The 16,711-nt window shown below is 40.2% G+C and overlaps 3 protein-coding genes across 4 annotated transcripts in view; 1 reads left to right on the top strand and 2 right to left on the bottom strand.

Moving 5' to 3' along the window:
* LOC107709359 (annexin A13-like) overlaps positions 1 to 2,368 on the top strand; it is a 3,867-nt gene extending 1,499 nt beyond the window's left edge. Inside the window, exons 4-8 of one of the 2 annotated variants that reach the window (XM_016513819.1) lie at positions 375 to 443; positions 713 to 814; positions 904 to 979; positions 1,147 to 1,232; positions 1,354 to 2,368. In XM_016513819.1, coding sequence (XP_016369305.1) covers positions 375 to 443; positions 713 to 814; positions 904 to 979; positions 1,147 to 1,232; positions 1,354 to 1,473 — 453 coding nt within the window. In that variant the 3' untranslated portion in view covers positions 1,474 to 2,368. Of the gene's footprint in view, positions 1 to 374; positions 444 to 712; positions 815 to 903; positions 980 to 1,146; positions 1,260 to 1,353 lie in introns of both variants that reach the window. The other variant, XM_016513818.1, reaches the window with a different exon arrangement.
* Positions 2,369 to 5,284: 2,916 nt separating this feature from the next.
* LOC107709334 (uncharacterized) lies at positions 5,285 to 8,444 on the bottom strand. The gene is made up of 4 exons (XM_016513783.1): positions 7,907 to 8,444; positions 7,126 to 7,637; positions 6,871 to 6,937; positions 5,285 to 6,795 (listed from the first exon to the last, which is right to left on the bottom strand). The coding sequence occupies exons 1-4, from the start codon at positions 8,442 to 8,444 to the stop codon at positions 5,285 to 5,287; spliced, it is 2,628 nt and encodes an 875-aa protein (XP_016369269.1).
* A 6,406-nt stretch (positions 8,445 to 14,850) lies between these two features.
* Positions 14,851 to 16,711, bottom strand: part of LOC107709358 (abl interactor 1-like) — an 11,577-nt gene continuing 9,716 nt past the window's right edge. Inside the window, exons 8-9 of the mRNA XM_016513817.1 lie at positions 15,332 to 15,517; positions 14,851 to 15,099 (exon numbers count right to left, since the gene is read on the bottom strand). Of these exons, the coding sequence (XP_016369303.1) occupies positions 14,924 to 15,099; positions 15,332 to 15,517 (362 nt within the window). The 3' untranslated portion in view covers positions 14,851 to 14,923. The remainder of the gene's footprint in view (positions 15,100 to 15,331; positions 15,518 to 16,711) is intronic.

The following is a 16,711-nucleotide window of genomic DNA, read 5'->3' as shown; positions in this document are numbered from 1 at the left end:
GGACTTGCCTGTCTTGACTCGGGACTTGACTTGGGACTTGTCTGTCTTGACTCGTGACTTGACTTGGGACTTGCCTGTCTTGACTCGGGACTTGACTCGAGACTTGAATGCAAAGACTCGAGACTTACTTGTGACTTGCAAAACAACGACTTGGTCACACCTCTGGTAATTAGCAATGATTTACTGATATGCAAAATATAGGACACCAATTAATAATCTGGTGCAGAATTCCTTTTCTTAAGGAAGATATTTTTGTGTTAGCATGCTACAGTATCTGCAGCTATAGTGCAAAATTAACCAGGAAAAATGTATCAGTTGAAGCTACCAAGTATTGTAGTTGTTATTTGCTATAAAGAACTGACCTTCACCTGCAGGCCAGCAGGGATGAGTCGTATGAAGTGGATGAAGCACTGGCAGAACAGGATGCAACGTCATTGTTTGAGGTGACCTTTACTCTGCTGTTACATAGTTTACAGCTTACATAAGGAGTTTACAGTATAACTTGTTCTATATTCTTTTATACAAGTATTTTGGGTTGCCAAGTACATGCTTTTCACACAGAATTTGCATTATTCCACAGGATTTTTCTCTTTCTTTCTTTCTTTTTGGGATATATTTGATTGGCTCTTTGAGTGTTTTTGTCAAACATACCTGGCAACCCAGGTTATTATGCTGACTGAATGAATGACTACCAATTGTTGGTTTTCCACAGGCGGGTGAAGACCGCTTTGGAACAGACGAGTCCACTTTCACCTACATCCTCACTCACAGGAACTACCTCCAGCTCCAGGCCACCTTCAAGATATATGAAACTGTACGGTCAAACGCCAGTTATACCTATCGCTGCTTTACTTGAGCCATTTCAGCAGAGTTTCTGATTTCTCTTTTGTTTTCTTTCCATAGCTCTCTGGAACAGATATCCTGGATGCGATAGACAGTGAGGCTACAGGAACATTAAAGGACTGTTACATTACTCTGGGTAACTATAACCATCCAAACTATTCAAAAGCCTTTTGGAAATTCGCTCTTTTGAATCAGAGTCATATTGCAGTGACTGTAAGCTCCTGAAGGAATAAAACAGGACTTCATGTGTTCGATATTTGAGTACCACACAAATCATACGGTGATTCGTTTTTATGTGAACAGTGCGATGTGCTAAAAACCCGCAGCTGTATTTCGCCCGTCGTCTGAACGCTGCCATGAAAGGAGCCGGGACAGACGAGGACACGCTCGTACGTATAATTGTGGGACGCTCTGAGGTAGGGATTATTATGGGCTTGATATCATGAAAGACATTTTTCATGAAAGTACTAGAAGGAAAAAGCATATTTTCTTTTCCACTTTCACTTCCAGGTGGATTTGGAGACCATCAAAGACATGTACTTGGAGAAATATGACGTGACCCTGAAGGATGCCCTGAACTCAGAGTGCGGCGGTGACTTCAAGCGCCTCCTCATAGAAATACTTCACTGAGTCACCATCAGATGGAGCCAATAACTAACCCTACTGATGAAAGAAAGTTCTTACAACACTGCCTATAAAAACACGTATACACTCACTTCTTACTGTACAAGAGAACACATGTTATGTTAGCTCATTTAGTCACCAGTGCAATTTGGAATCGGGTTGTAATCACTTAATTATTGGTTAACAGTTTCCCAAAACTAAAGAGGTGCTCCATTTGACAGTTTTAGAGTTTTTATTGGAGTAAATTTGACTTCTGCATTAACTCACTGCACACGTGCCTTGACAAAGTCATGAGTAAAAGCTCAGTACTTCATCATCCATTTCTTACAGGACAAACCATGGAGCACCAAGGGTGATCCTTTATTTAGTACTCTGTCTGTTCACACAGGATGTTTGTATCTTTTCGCATCTATAAACCAAATATGTAGATGTATGGCTGACGACTTTAGTATTAATATTGTACTAGTTATATGCTAATATTAAAAGTAGCTTGCTTAAGAGCTAAGGTGGTTAGTGCTTCAGTCCTTGATAATGCTTTGTAACACTGTGCATTGATATTTTGAACAGCAATTGTTATACGGTGGGGACTGTTAATATTGAAAAGCAGTGGTGTGAACATATTGTTGCAATGCTTTAGAGTATATCTGTTTTTGAAGATAATGTGAAAATGACTGTGGATAGAAGAAACTGATTAATATTATCAGGTTAGAGATCAATATCTCACTAGTGGTCAAAGAATATTGAGTGCACATTATCAATATAAAGCATGCTAAAGTAGATTAAACACACCCCTGTTGTGGACTCTTTTTTTTTTTGATAGATTTATAAAATAATAATAATAATAATTTTGTTTCTTCTTGCTATACCTGAAGACAGGGGATTGCAAAAGATAGCAAATGGGCCAGTGAACATATATTAAACTCTTCAAAGCAGAGCAATGCTTGCTTTTTTTTAATCTTGCTTTTTTGAGTCAAACTGGAGGACATTTTACTGTTTGAGGCTTCTTGAATCTTCTCAGACGAATGGTTGCTGGGAAGCATTCGATCTTGATAAGCGTTTAATGTAGATAGATGAGGAGGTTTTTAGGAGCGGAGATCGGCTGAATGGATTCGAAAACGGTAAAACTCAACTGTTTAACTCTAGGGGAGTTGGAAAATGAGCCTATTTTCAAAAATAGTGGAGTGTTCCTTTAAGCTCCCCCAATGAAACATAATATTTCCAGATGTTTCACTTCAAGTCAATACACGCTTCAACACAACAGTAGTATTATCACATCTTCTAACACTGAGCACCTGTACCGTCACTTCACCAGACATTTAACCCTCGCACTCAGAAAAGGCCACAAGGTTCACGTCAGCTATTCTGACAGAGCAAAATAGACTTGATTCACATTTCACGTGTAGTATCTAAATCTCTACACATTATGTTACTAATATTTTACACACTATTCAAAATTCTGTAGGAATGAAGATTATTAGTAGCTAATTAAATTTGCATGTCTTATTTTCTAAATCAATGGGATCTGAGCAAATTACAGTTAAATCAAATTTTAAGCATCTTTTTCTTTTCTTAAACACTCATTAATTTCTATCTGTGTGAAGTTTTGGAGGGGGCTGTATGGTGAGGGCCGTCTGTGGTCACTGACCTGCCCCTGTTAAAGCAGCCATAATTCAGTTCTTAACTTTGGACCTTTGAAGAGTTCAGTCTACTTTCTCCTTATGGAATAATTTTAAATCAACGTCATCTCCTGCTGCCAGTAAATCTTTAATATTAACCATACGTCTTGGAAAACCGCAAGTCTGTGTACATGCTTCCTAAGATTATAAACCTATTTTCAGTCCTAGTTTAGCTTCAGGATATGGTTTCTGCTATGGTCTTTTTATAGAAACATTAAGAAATTAAGGATGTATTTAATTTGGTGTTGCTGATGTTACTTGTAATGCATGAAATGTCATAATTTCTGCTTTAAGAATAACAACACATATATAAATGAGGCCAGAGGGCTACTTTTATTCTGTTTTATATAAAACCTGCATATTAAAGAACACAATCAAAGCCATCTGGTTCTGTGTGCCACAAACACCTGCATTTGATTCCCACTGGAAAATGTTTACTACCTTTTTTCTGCTTTTGTCGTGCAAGGTTCTAGATTGACATTTGAAAAAAGCCTTGAAATTAAATCCTGCAAAGATGTAATGAATGGTTATAATAGTAATCAAAGTTCTGTGATTAATTATACAATTATTTTGGAAATTCTATTGGAAATTCTATTATGAATTAAAAACAACAACATATGGCTCCCACTGAATGTTTTATTTAAAGATACAGGCAAGATACAAAACATGCTGTATGATGTACCCTCACTTATGAGCAAAACAAAGCAAATTATTAATGAAATACATTGGGAAAAATGTTGAATAGAACTGGTAGATGCAGTTATTTTAATAAAATTAAACCATACAACAACCTATCACACAAAGATTTGTAAAAAGAAAAAAGAAAAAAATATATTTATTTCATCATATTTTCACACATTTTTCCTCAGCAAAGTTTTTAAAAAGCATATGTGATGACACAATGCTACTTAGGTCAGAAATTTACTCTGAAGCAAACTTTTCTTTTTGTGATATTTGGTTTTGAGATGAAACCAAATCAGTTGCGCCTAAATAAAAACATCATCCAAAAGTATTTGAGTTAAAGGTGGAGTATGTATTTTTTCAAAAACGCTTTAGAAAACTAAGTCGGGCTAAGTACCAAAACAAACTTGTAGCCAATCAGCAGTAAGGGGCGTGTCTACTCATGATGTGGAGGAAAGAGCGCTCAGAGCACAGGATGGACATTAGTGAGCAGAGCGACAGAAAGATAGAGATGGCGGATAAAAAACAAAAGAGGACAACGTCTGCGGAACAAAAGAAGGCGTACGATAAGGCAAGAAGTAGGACCCGTGTAAATATCGGATCAGCTTTCCAGCGCTGGAGAGAACTCAGGGAGTGGGAGGCCTGCGATCGGACGCCGAGGTTGCTTTGTTTCTTCTCGATAGGTGAGTAACACCATGTCTACACCGGACGTGACAGTTGTCGCGCCGCGCCGCGACAGTTAAAGTCTGTCTACACTGGACGCGACAAAGCGACAGTTGAAAATCATTTGAAATTTGTGTCAATACGTCATAAATAGAACGCAGCAGCAGTTTTCTGTCGGGGATTTGTCGTGTCGCGCCGCATCCAGTGTAGACAGCATCACTGATTATAATGAGTTCTATAGAATTTTGTCGCGCCGCTCACGTCCGGTGAAGACACTGTGTAACATTGGTTTTGCTTTGTTTCACAGAACTAATCGTTGCCTGGGTTGCTTGGGTACGTATGTGTGGGGCAGAGCTAAGGAAATAGGGGCGAGACCCTTTTGGGGTAGGGCGTGTTTGTTTTGGTGATTTGAAATATCAACATTGGCTACCAGAAATCACTTACCCCACCTTTAAATGCATAAAGAGTGTAAACAGACCAACATGCTAGCTTGATGTCATGCTAGCTGAATCATGCTATGATCATGCAACTGTCCAGAGGATAGACATGCTACTTCCGGCATCATGGGCAATTTGGTTTATGCGCCCTCTCACACAGTCCACTGTAGCAAAGATTACAGTGCCGTTACGCACCTGGAAAGATACCCTCAGTCCCACACTTGCCCATACGCTTCCCTCTGGCATATGTCCACCAATCTGTTGAGCTACAGGGGCTGGCTGAACCCCCTGAGACCCACTCTATTGGAGCAAGGTGAGTTTGATTTAGCTTGATGTCATGCTAGCTGAATCATGCTATGATCATGCAACTGTCCAGAGGATAGACATGCTACTTCCGGCATCATGGGCAATTTGGTTTATGCGCCCTCTCACACAGTCCACTGTAGCAAAGATTACAGTGCCGTTACGCACCTGGAAAGATACCCTCAGTCCCACACTTGCCCATACGCTTCCCTCTGGAATATGTCCACCAATCTGTTGAGCTACAGGGGCTGGCTGAACCCCCTGAGACCCACTCTGTTGGAGCAAGGTGAGTTTGATTAGACTGCATGAGTGGATAAGCTGCAGAGCTAAAGCCACACTTGCTGTCCCTGCTTCCCGAAAGATGAAGTCTCTGTGATCTTTGGTTCCAGCAAGTGCAACTTGTGGAACCGCTGGACTTGTCTGATGGAAGAACAAGGCTTTATTCCGCACTGCACCAGAGGGGAGACCTCTCCTGGACATGGAGGCCGACAAGGCAGTGGACACAGCTGAAGGGATCCACACCAGACTGAGCATGCTGATCCCAGAGTCGTCACCGAAGTAGCGCACATTGCACTGAGCGGGTGCAAGGATCTCAAAGGTGAGCATATCCCCAGAATCCACCGTGGTGGCTGCCGACAGAGATATAGATGTGTCTCTGTAGTGAACACCGGGCTTGAATGCACGGGTCAGCTCAGCACTGCTTCCGTTGTGGTTCACGTATGCAAGCAAGTAGAAGCCCTCGGAGATACAGGCTTGACCCATGGAGTACAATGCTTGCTGGAGGACAAACTTCACAGTGCCACTTTCTCTGAAGCGCACCCCTCGGTTGTCATGGGTCAAGCCAACCATGTAGGGGTCAGAGATGGATGACGTATGGAAAGCAGGGCGGTAGTTGGTGTGGTAGTGCACAGAAGCAACGGCCTGAGCAGTCATTGCAACCGCGCCTGTGTCATGAGACAACCAGAGCAAGCTGAAAGGTGAGATTAGGCTGCTCTGAAGGTGCACATCTTCATTGTCTTGGCTACACTGGTTGGTGGCGCTCTTGAGAGAAAGGTAGAGTACATGACCTGGCTCCACAGCAGCTGCTCCACTCACACTGGCACTCTGGAGAGATTTCCCCTCCCGATGCTCCAAACGCATCCCACTCAGATCCCGACCTTCATCTTCACTGGCGTTTAGTCGTAAACATGCCTGAACAAAGCTGCGGCAGCCATGTTTTAAAGCAAGATTATGGTCAACCCAAACAAGACCATGCTGGTGAAGCACTATCCAACCATCAGTGCAGGAAAGAAGGCTTCCGTCACTGTTACCACGGATGTGAAGTTGCTTATCAGGAAGCTCACTACCCTTGGCCAGGTCAACGTTACCAGACCAGGAAAGAGAGAGCTTGCTTTCAGAGGGGTTGGCGCAAACCGCATCACTCAAGGCCAAACATGGGGACGTCATTGGCTGAGAATCGCATTCTGTACAGGCTTGACACTCTTCCATCTCAGAACTGTAAAAGTAAGAGTGCCCACACATCCCGGCGGCTGCTTCCCTCTCCGACATGCCGGAGCAGCGAAATCCCCCTGAAACAATGCATTGTGCTTAATCTCTTAGGAAGCAAACCTTAAACACCTCTGGAAGTCTGGTAGCCAACTTACCGGGTGTGTTGAGGCACTGGTTGAGTTCCTTACATAAGTTTGGTATCTCTAGGCATTCGTCTCTGTCCTATTGGACAATTATAGTTGTTACCTTACAACTATACAAGCTGTGACAGCAAGTGTTGGAACTCATTTCTTTGTTTGCATAAATGACATCAATTCTATTTGGTTGCACTATGATCAAAATGATCCTTTTTAAATTCACATAAACCTCAATTACAGCATTTTGGTACAGCAATAGAGTAGAAGACGTACCTGGCAAATCCTGTCAGCATGAATTGAACACTGAGCCACTAGAAAGAATCCCGGAGGGCAAACAGTGCATTTCTCACAATGTGGCCGGTCTGCACTGAAGTCACAGTACTCATCTGCTCGGCAGGATCCACAGCCAAGTAGAGGTCTCTCAGCATCTGTAACACTAGCATCCATGTTCAAGGCCTCCTGAGAAAAGGTTCTAACCTGGGATTGGAGACCATCTAAATGGCTCTCAATGATGCCCTGTGGACCTCGTACAGATATCTGTTTGACGCTGTCAAGAAGAAGGTTGTATTGGGTCTTGACTTCCTCCATCTTTTCAAACTTAATCCGTTGTTGGTCCAGTATTTCCCTTTGGTGGGCTAGTAGAGCATTTTGCTGTTCTCTCAGTGTGTTCTGAAGTTGCTTAACTTCAGCTTGCTGCCCCTGCAACTGTGCCACCAGTTTATCCTGACCTTTTGCCAAGTGCAAATGCAACACTAATGCATCTTCAGAATGGACCTCATTTGTGCCTGGTCAAAATTGAAGGAAAAGTATGACTTTTTATTTGAAATGAAGCTTTAGATTTGAGACACATTCAATTATTGATAACATGCATGCTTTAATATTGTAATTAAATTGACATGCTTCTACAAACTGCCTGAGGGAGCAGGCAACAATCCAACATGCAGTCAATTCCGTATGGCCATGACCGCATGGTTTGCAATTTAGCAAGTGTATTACCATTTTTACAGAAATACAGGACTGATATCATAACACCAAGCACCCAATCACTGTTTACCTGGTTTGATGTCGCATGTTAACTGAATTCCAGTTGATGGCCCCCCTCGAGTTCCCAGCTCGGGAAATTCCCCCAATACTTGCTCGGCTCTGTCCTGCATATGGACAAATGAAAGTCTGCTTCTTCCAACATCTGACCCTGTGGTGCAGGCATCTCCGACACAGGAATGCTGTTTGGGATCTTGTCGCATCCGTACAGGTAGTTTACATCCGATTCCCTTGCAATCATTTGTATCATTATTTGTCGGTCTTGGCAAGCCATGACAACCTCTTCCCGTGCATCCCTGTGGGTTGAACACCTCAGCCGTGATGGTCCTTGGGTTTACTTTCGGACTGCCAGTCCTACTGTGCTGCGGATGTATTACCGTGTAGGGAACCGATGGGCGTCTTGGAGCATAAATTGAATATCTGCTCTGGTGATCAGGTGATCTGGACGGAGACCTTTGGCAGTGCGCTCCTGTGCAAATTTCAGGTGCACTTTCAGTGTCTCCTCCACACATCATCAGACAGATGAGAAATAAAAACCATTGAGTTTCCATCGCAGCTTGTGCACAGTGCAATAGAAAAAATGCTAAAGACTCATAAACTTGGGTCTCTTGTAATCCATAGAATGAATCAGAGCAGAGCCAAACACATTGTCCACATGGTCAGTTCCGACAACTGTGAAAGCAAAAATGTGAATAAAACAAACATTTTAAACTGTTAAAGCGGTTATATTGTCTGTCTGGAAGGGAACATGTGCTCTGAAACCTGTGGTGGACGTTCTGAGGAAATGTCTATATGTGGCATTCCACACGCTTAATTGGCAACAGGTTTCCCCAAAACCTCAGTTAACCCATAGAGTTCCCAGATATGATACTTTTTCATGTCAGCTTTAACTGGCAATTTATAAAGAGAAAGTAAATGTAGAGAATATAGCTTTATCGTGGCATTTGATGGACACAAAAATGGGCATCATAATTCAAAGTGGAATTTTAATCATTACCTGCCTCATCAAATATTATTATTTATTATTGTCGTTGTGTTGGTTTTGCATTACAGCCATAGTCACCCCCGAAATGAAAATTCTGTCATCATTACTCACCTTCAAGTTCTTCCAGTTTCTTTCTTCTGTTGAACACAAAATAAGATATTTTGAAGAATGTTGGTAACCACAGAGTTGCTGGGCCCCATTGACTTCCATATGGCGAACAGCAACTGTTTTTTTTTCACTGAAATGTATCCTCCCAATTCTATGTTTCTTTGTATGTAAAGAATATGTTAATTATATATACTTAACAGTTTTCTTAAAATATGTCAATGGGAATATGTCATAATTTGAGCTCTTTAGTACAGGGTTAATTCTATGCTTAAGCATCTGTAATTACAAACCAACATCTTTAATTACAACAGACATGTGTTTGTTTTCATCTGCCAGCCATAACCTGCTGTGGGATCATTTAAAGCTTCTGGTGTTACTTCTGTCAACCACCAGAAGCAGCTCCCACATGTATACGTCTAGTGATGCACACCTCTTAAATGCAACTGATGTGTAATTGTGTATGAATTAATTACATGTTTGTGTCGATGTCCTTTCATGTAACAGCTACTGTTTGATTTGCCAGATGCACTACATATAGACCAACACAAGCACACTAAATGCTGAATATAATGACATAACTTTTTGATATAATAATATTTGTATTAATTTGCATTTTTATTTTTACATTTTTAAAGCTAAAGGCCTCTGTTTGGTCATTTAGATTATTGTGTTTGAGTGTTTCATATTTCTTTTCATAATTTCTCTGTAATAGTGCATGCATTTTATTCCCAGAGCATGTGGCCAACAGAGGCTCCAAAACACCTCAACCCAGGATCTCGAAGATTAGAGCAAACAGATGTTGCTGCTGAGCTCTTGGTAACACAGGAGAAACCAGACCTGGCTGTTTACATCTCTGCGATCCGCCGTAAAGCAAGAAGAAGAAGAGAACACGCTCAGGACAGTTCGAACAGTTCGGACATTGCAGTAAATCAGAGGTAAAAAACGATATAAATACTGTTCAGTTTCTTGCACAGACCGATCGTTTCGTGTCTTTACACATCAATGTATCGTCACGAGCCACAGGGTTTAATTTGGTTTTGTTTGTGTATGTTTTTTTTGACTCTCAAAGCCGTGATTCCCATTCACTTCCATTATATGACTGACAGACTGCAACGGTTTGAGTTCAAAATCTTCGTTTGTGTTCTACTGAAGAAACAGTCACCTACATCTTGGATGCCCTGGGGGTAAGCAGATAAACATCACATTTTCATTTTTGGGTGAACTAACCCTTTAAGCTTGTGCATTAAGTTTTGCTCATAAAACTGGATTTTAGGAACAAAAGCTATGAACTCAATTAAGTCTCTTTCTGAATCACGTATAAGGAAGCTGCCTGTATAGTCCATTGCATGTTTATACAGTATTTATATATGCACATATATGACACTAGAAGTGGAACTTATATTGAACTTATTAGTCCTAAAAATGTACAAAACTAAAACTGACAATGTTAAAGTATTTCTGCTTAATAGGGGGGGAAAACTCGCTACTGGTACCCTTGGTTGGGAATCAGTGTGAGGATAGAAATGTTCCTTTTCAGACCCACATTACCCTCTGCTATCCATTTAGATGAACAGATTCTCTCACTGATGTGGTGGAAATTTTGGATGGAGAATTAATTGTTTTCTTTAAGAAATTGGGTGTAGTGGAAATTCAGATTAGACTGTGTTTGTATTGACAGTTTCCATGACAGTGACTACCGACTAAATCCTGCCGGGGACAGGTGATTAAAAATGTTATTTTTGTGTGTTTGCGTTGAATTAAAAATTAAAATGAAAACCAAATTGATTCTTTTGTCATCCAGGCACCTAAACAAATCTAGCACAAGATGTTGCACAGGAGAGTGCTTTATTATAAAAAGAGACTGTACATAAAAAGAAAAACAGATTATATATACAAAACGATAATAGAGATTATATTATTTGCAGATAACCTGCAAAGGAACATTTAAATTACAGATCACTTGCACATCATATGACAAGGCCTTGCAATGCTTAACATTTTAAGTGGTCATTGTTCAGACAGCTCTATGCGAGTTACATCCTCACAGATATTTCATTTGATTAAATAAATTAAAACACTGCTCGCCTTCAACAGCTGTTTGAGACGCTTCTAAAAACCAGCAACCAGAGTCACCATGATGTTTGTGCCATGCTAACAGTTATGAGCTCACATTCATCAGTACTATACACTAAACTTGATCCCCCCCCCCCACATTATCATCTAAATTCAGCAAAACTTGTGAACTGGTCAAAACAGAAAGACAAATTCAGCTTTGCATGGTCCCCCTACATGAAATCTACAATGACAGAAACTGATTTCTGCTACATTATGAAACATTTGAATCTGTGGGCAATGCTAGAGACTGGTTCAGCTAGTGAGCCAGTGTCGCCCGCTCAGTGCAACATAATAAAGTTCACAACACTTCAGCAGTTTCAACAAAAACCCCATCAAAGATCAGCTTTGCACAGTTTAAACTCACAGCAAGTGGGTGAATCTCATGAAAACAGGTCTAAGTCACAAAAGAAAAAACTGTTTTGCATAAAGGAAACGAAGCCTGTAGGACCATCAAGAATTTTTGCATGTAATAGGCATTTTACTTTTTTTTTTTTTATAATTCTCATTATTGATTATCATTAATGTAATACATTTTTCATGCTTAAATCAGCATAAATTAATTGCAGTACAAGAAAGACTACCATAATGCATACAAACAATTAAAATAATATATTATATTGTCACATTACAGCAATGAGAATGAGATTTTTTTTTTTTTTGCATTATGGTCAGAAGAATTTTGGGGGAAATGTGCTTAACTGTCATGAAAATAATGCCGCAATGCAAAAAAAAGGCATCATTGTCTATGAACAAAATATAATTTGTTATTATCATTTCTTTTTCCATTTTTTGGGTGAAATATATAAAGTGTGGACATGTTTTTGACAGGTTTATGAAGTTTAGTCTGATATGCAGGAGAATCTCTGCACATTACTAGTGATGGGACGATTGATACCGAGACTCCTACGCAGTTTTCAAAGCACCATTGTATCACACACTGTGCCGACGCTTGTATCGAAATGACAATACCACGTGATTGATGACGTTTGAAGCTTCGAACGTCATTCAGAATCGGAAGGTCGGGACAGCTGGTTTGAAAAAAAATCTTGTGTTTGACTTTACATTGACTTGGTTGTGTGTGTGTACACTTAATTGGGATTCAGTAGAATAGTTTAGAATAACCTCAACACCAGACAGAAACTGAATGTACGTCACACCTTGCATTTTATCATGTTCTAGCTGGGGTCTCAGAGACCCCGAAAAGCTCACCCAAAATATTTTTGCTACTACTCACGCCAATTATTAATTATAATCACACACTTGTATATTTTATATTATTGATCAAAATGTGAATCCACTGACCGGACTATGCATGACACGAGTTGGCACAGATTAAAAACTTTTTCAAACCATCCTCTGTTCCGCGATGTTTCGTTATAGGCTGGAGAAACAGAGTCTGACCACCAGATGTCGCTAATGCGCACGGTGTTAAAAAGCTTCGAGTAAAGAACCGTTTTTCGGCACAATTTGATGAAAGCCTCAAACGTTTCAGAAAGCCTCGGTTTCCCATCACTACACATTACTGCATTGGTCTTTAGGATAGAAAATATTAGCAAATCCTGAAGGTGAAACGAAGGTAAAGACATAATTGTCATTTTTATATTGTTGCCTAATTATTTTCCAGGCATAACAATATTCCAGAAATTACATTCAAATATTTCTTCCTCACGTAAAGGAAGAGCTTGACAGTTTAGGGGCCCTTTACACAACAACGTTTTCAGCCAAAAACTAGAAACTTTTTATGCGTTTTGACTGCTCGTTTACACAACAACGGCGTTTTGGGGACCGAAAACGCATATTTTTGAAAATGGGTTTCAAAGTGCAAGTTTTTGAAAACGCCACCTTTATCGTTTCCATGTAAACACCATAGACTGTATAAAAACATGGACGTAGTGTCCGTGACGTCACCCGTAGGTTTCCGAAGAGCGTTTTTGAAGCTCAAAGTGGGCGGAGCCGGCCGTCGCCATCTTGGCAGCGCGTCCCCGCACGTCACTCCCGGATAATCGAAAATGGGCAAAAACTGGAGCTTGTTGCTGAAACCACGCCCACCTAGCTCGACGCCGGTGACAGCAGCGGCAATCCACCTGTCACTCAAGTGGCCACGCCCTTAATTATGCAGAACTTTAAGGCTTAATATAATTTAAACGGATGAGTTATAAAAATAAATTCACCCTTCTCACAGTTGTCATGAAGGGCAAAATTAGCTATATAGACCAAAATAATTTTTTGAACCAGGCTGTAAACATGTCTTTTTCTGCTGTAAAGTTGGGCATTTTAAAATGGGGAGTCTATGGGATTCGACTCCCTTTTGCAGCCAGCCCACCTCGCTTTTTCAGACCGATGAGTTTTGTAAAAATCGACGCGTTTCAGAAAGGCGGGGCATAGAGGAGAAACAATAATGTACAGTATGTGGAAAATAATGTGTTTTTTTAACTTTAAACCGCATAAACACATTTCATTACACCAAATACACAAAATTATGTTCTTTTTAGCAGCATCATATGACCCCTTTAAGAAGAATTCAAATTCTTGAAAATAATCTTCTTAAAAGTCATCATAAATAGCTTCTTGAATTTAGGACAGCCCCAGGCTTGTCTTAAATCCCAAACAGTAAGAATTATTTAATGTATTTATTGGGTTATTTCAAATTAAATTGTTATATTTAAGCATTACAACAACACTAGCTACATATAATACATAGTAGGACTATTAATAGGGATGTGCATGAGTTTTCTGAAGTGACAGCGGTGACTGATAATGTAAACAATGATCGGTCATGATTAGCCTTTGTGTGACGCTACTTTTTGCTGACTTCAAAACTCAGGGGCCGTTTACACGACAACGTTTTCAGCCAAAAACGGGAAACTTTTTATGCGTTTTGCCTGTTCGTTTTCCCGACAACGGCGTTTTGGGGACTGAAAACGCATATTTTTGAAAACGGGTTTCAAAGTGGAAGTTTTTGAAAACGGCACCGTTGTCGTTTCCGTGTAAACACCCAAAACGGGAATCTTTGAAAACGGTGACGTCATGTGCGTGCGTAGTGCGTGTTAGGTATGTAGACATGCGCAGTACGTGTCGATTTTAAAGGCAAGCGCTAACAAACATACACAACAATGGCGGAGTACCGTTGTTGCTGCTCAAGAGTTTGCTAACGCTTCTTCAGCAAAGTGTGGATTTACTTCACCAATATTACAACCAACAGCGGAGACGCATCATATACAACATATAATCGTTACTTCCCTACAGGTACTGTTTACTAACAAGGTGACAGCGCCAACTACTGGCCTGGCATACGTAATACAGCGTTTTTGGCCGTTTTCGCGTAAGTGTAAATGCGAATCGTTTTGAAAATCTCATGTATACGTGAATTTTTTTTAAAACGCAAGGGGAAAACTTTTCCGTTTTGACTACATCGTTGTCGTGTAAACGTAGCCTTTAGTTAAAAAAACAAAACAAGAAAAACGTTTTTTGGAAAAAAAAACAAAAAACTAACTAGCCCTAGCTGGCACTTAGCAAATACGGGTCTCTATACAATGACAAAACACGCACAAAAACAAACACTAGCAACAGCCTACAGGCAACGTCTCACTGTAATATATGTACAAAATGTATGAGGCAACCTAACCAGAAAGCAGTGCGACTTGTTTCTTCTCATATTCTTTGTAGAGGCAATACGAGCCCTGTCTCCTCAAACCTTGAGCACTGCAGATGCTTGGATACATTGGCGATTGGACAAAAACAAACATTCAGTCATATCCTAATGCACTTTGCGATGGTTTGTAACTGATTGGCTGCATTGTCTGATGTCTCTGGGATTTAGCATTAGTCGGCATAGTGCATGATGGATTCAACGTAGTTGCCAGGAAACAGTCCGGTCACACCATTACACAAGCCCTCGAACCAGCCATCATCATTTTTCTTGATGATGTAGATGATGGCGCCCTCCATGAAGGACAGCTCATCATCTTTGTCCTTTGTGTAGTCATAGATGGCCACCACTGAAACAAAGGAGACAGGGTTAGTATGACATGGGTTAGAAAGTCTATTTATTTATCTATCTGTCTGTCCATTTCTATATCTATACATCAGTACATCCATCTGCATCTTATTTACCGTCACAAATTGAAAAGCCATTCTCAATTCAAAACATTAAAAAGAATAAAAAATGAATTAAAAAGAACTTTGAAGGAGGAGAAAATGGCAACTCAAAGGCAGAAGGCGCTCTCTTACCCTTCTCTAAGTAGGATTTTGGGGCCCAGTGCGGGTCTCCATCCGCATAGGGGTCATTATAGTGCACCAGAGCTGCGTCTTCTTCATCATAATCCACAGGTGGAGGTGGAGGGGGCGGAGCTGCTTCCTCAAACATGAGCGTGTCCTCAGGTAGAGGAGGAGGGGGTGGAGACGGGCTGTCTGTTACTGGAGGACATAGAAGGGGGGGAAACCATCATCTATGACATAATTCAGAATCCTAAATTTATAAACACCTCTCTTATCTACTTTTAATGCAATCAAATTATTACCAGGTACGACGAAATGTTTTTTTTTTTTTTTTTAACGATACTATTTCACATGCGTATACTATAATTCCTCAGTGGATCAATGGTTATTACATTCTTTCTAAGAAATAATAACAATAGATGCCAATAACTAAACATCTTGTCAAATGTTTGTTTTTAATTACTTATTCCTCATTATGATATCAGGAGTGTTGGACTTTATGCCCCCCAATAATATTAAATTAATCAATTAAAAAAATGTTTATCAAAGAGGACATTTATTCAAGTCATTATATAAATTAAAATCAATAGATTGTCATTGACCCTAAATATGAGCAATAGCAACAGTGCTGTTAACCTTAGAAAACACCTCCAATAAAATGCTACATTAAATAAATGCAAAATTTCAGGTTCAGAGAATGATTCAGACAGTGCAGGCTACAGGTAGGTGAGCGGAGTCCATATGTGAAGGACTAAGCACTATGCTTCTGTGTGCATTACTCACTGTTCTCCTGAACTCTGGCCACAAAGCCAGTGAGAGGAATCTGGGGCGTCAGCTGCACCATGGGAGGAGGTGGTGGAGCGACAGACACTGGAGTCACACGGAGCGCAGATACACACACACACACATACACATCCAGCCCGACAGACAGATGATAATAGCCAAAAAAACAAACAAAAGCAAAGAAGCCCAAAGAGTAAAACACAGATAAACAGACAGAAGGTAAAAGCCATTGTGAGTTATTGTGACATGAAGAGATGAATAGCAGAAAAGCAGGCAGATCATCGGTTACTAGGTCTGCTAGTTGCTAGTAACCTCATTTATTACCAAGAAGTGATTGGTGCAGCCAGTGGCTAAGAAATTACACACTTGAGCTTGATATTTGTTAGCTAATGCAATGGCATTCAGGCATTTTAAAGTGCAAATGAAAGGTATAGTTCACCCAAAAACGAAAATTTGTTGTTAATTTACTTAACCTCAAGCCATTCAAGACGTAAGTGACTTTTTTTCTTCAGTAGAACAGTAAAGAAGATTTTCGGCTAAAACCGTGAACCGTGTGATTCATATAATGCAAGTCAATGGCTATTATCCCTTCGAGAGTCAAAAAAAAAA

Source organism: Sinocyclocheilus rhinocerous, unplaced genomic scaffold (assembly GCF_001515625.1).
Source record: "Sinocyclocheilus rhinocerous isolate Xijiao unplaced genomic scaffold, SAMN03320098_v1.1 scaffold2341, whole genome shotgun sequence".
In the NCBI taxonomy this organism is placed as follows: domain Eukaryota; kingdom Metazoa; phylum Chordata; class Actinopteri; order Cypriniformes; family Cyprinidae; genus Sinocyclocheilus; species Sinocyclocheilus rhinocerous.
Note: the sequence above shows the minus strand (reverse complement) of the source record. Positions and strands in the feature narration are given on the sequence as shown.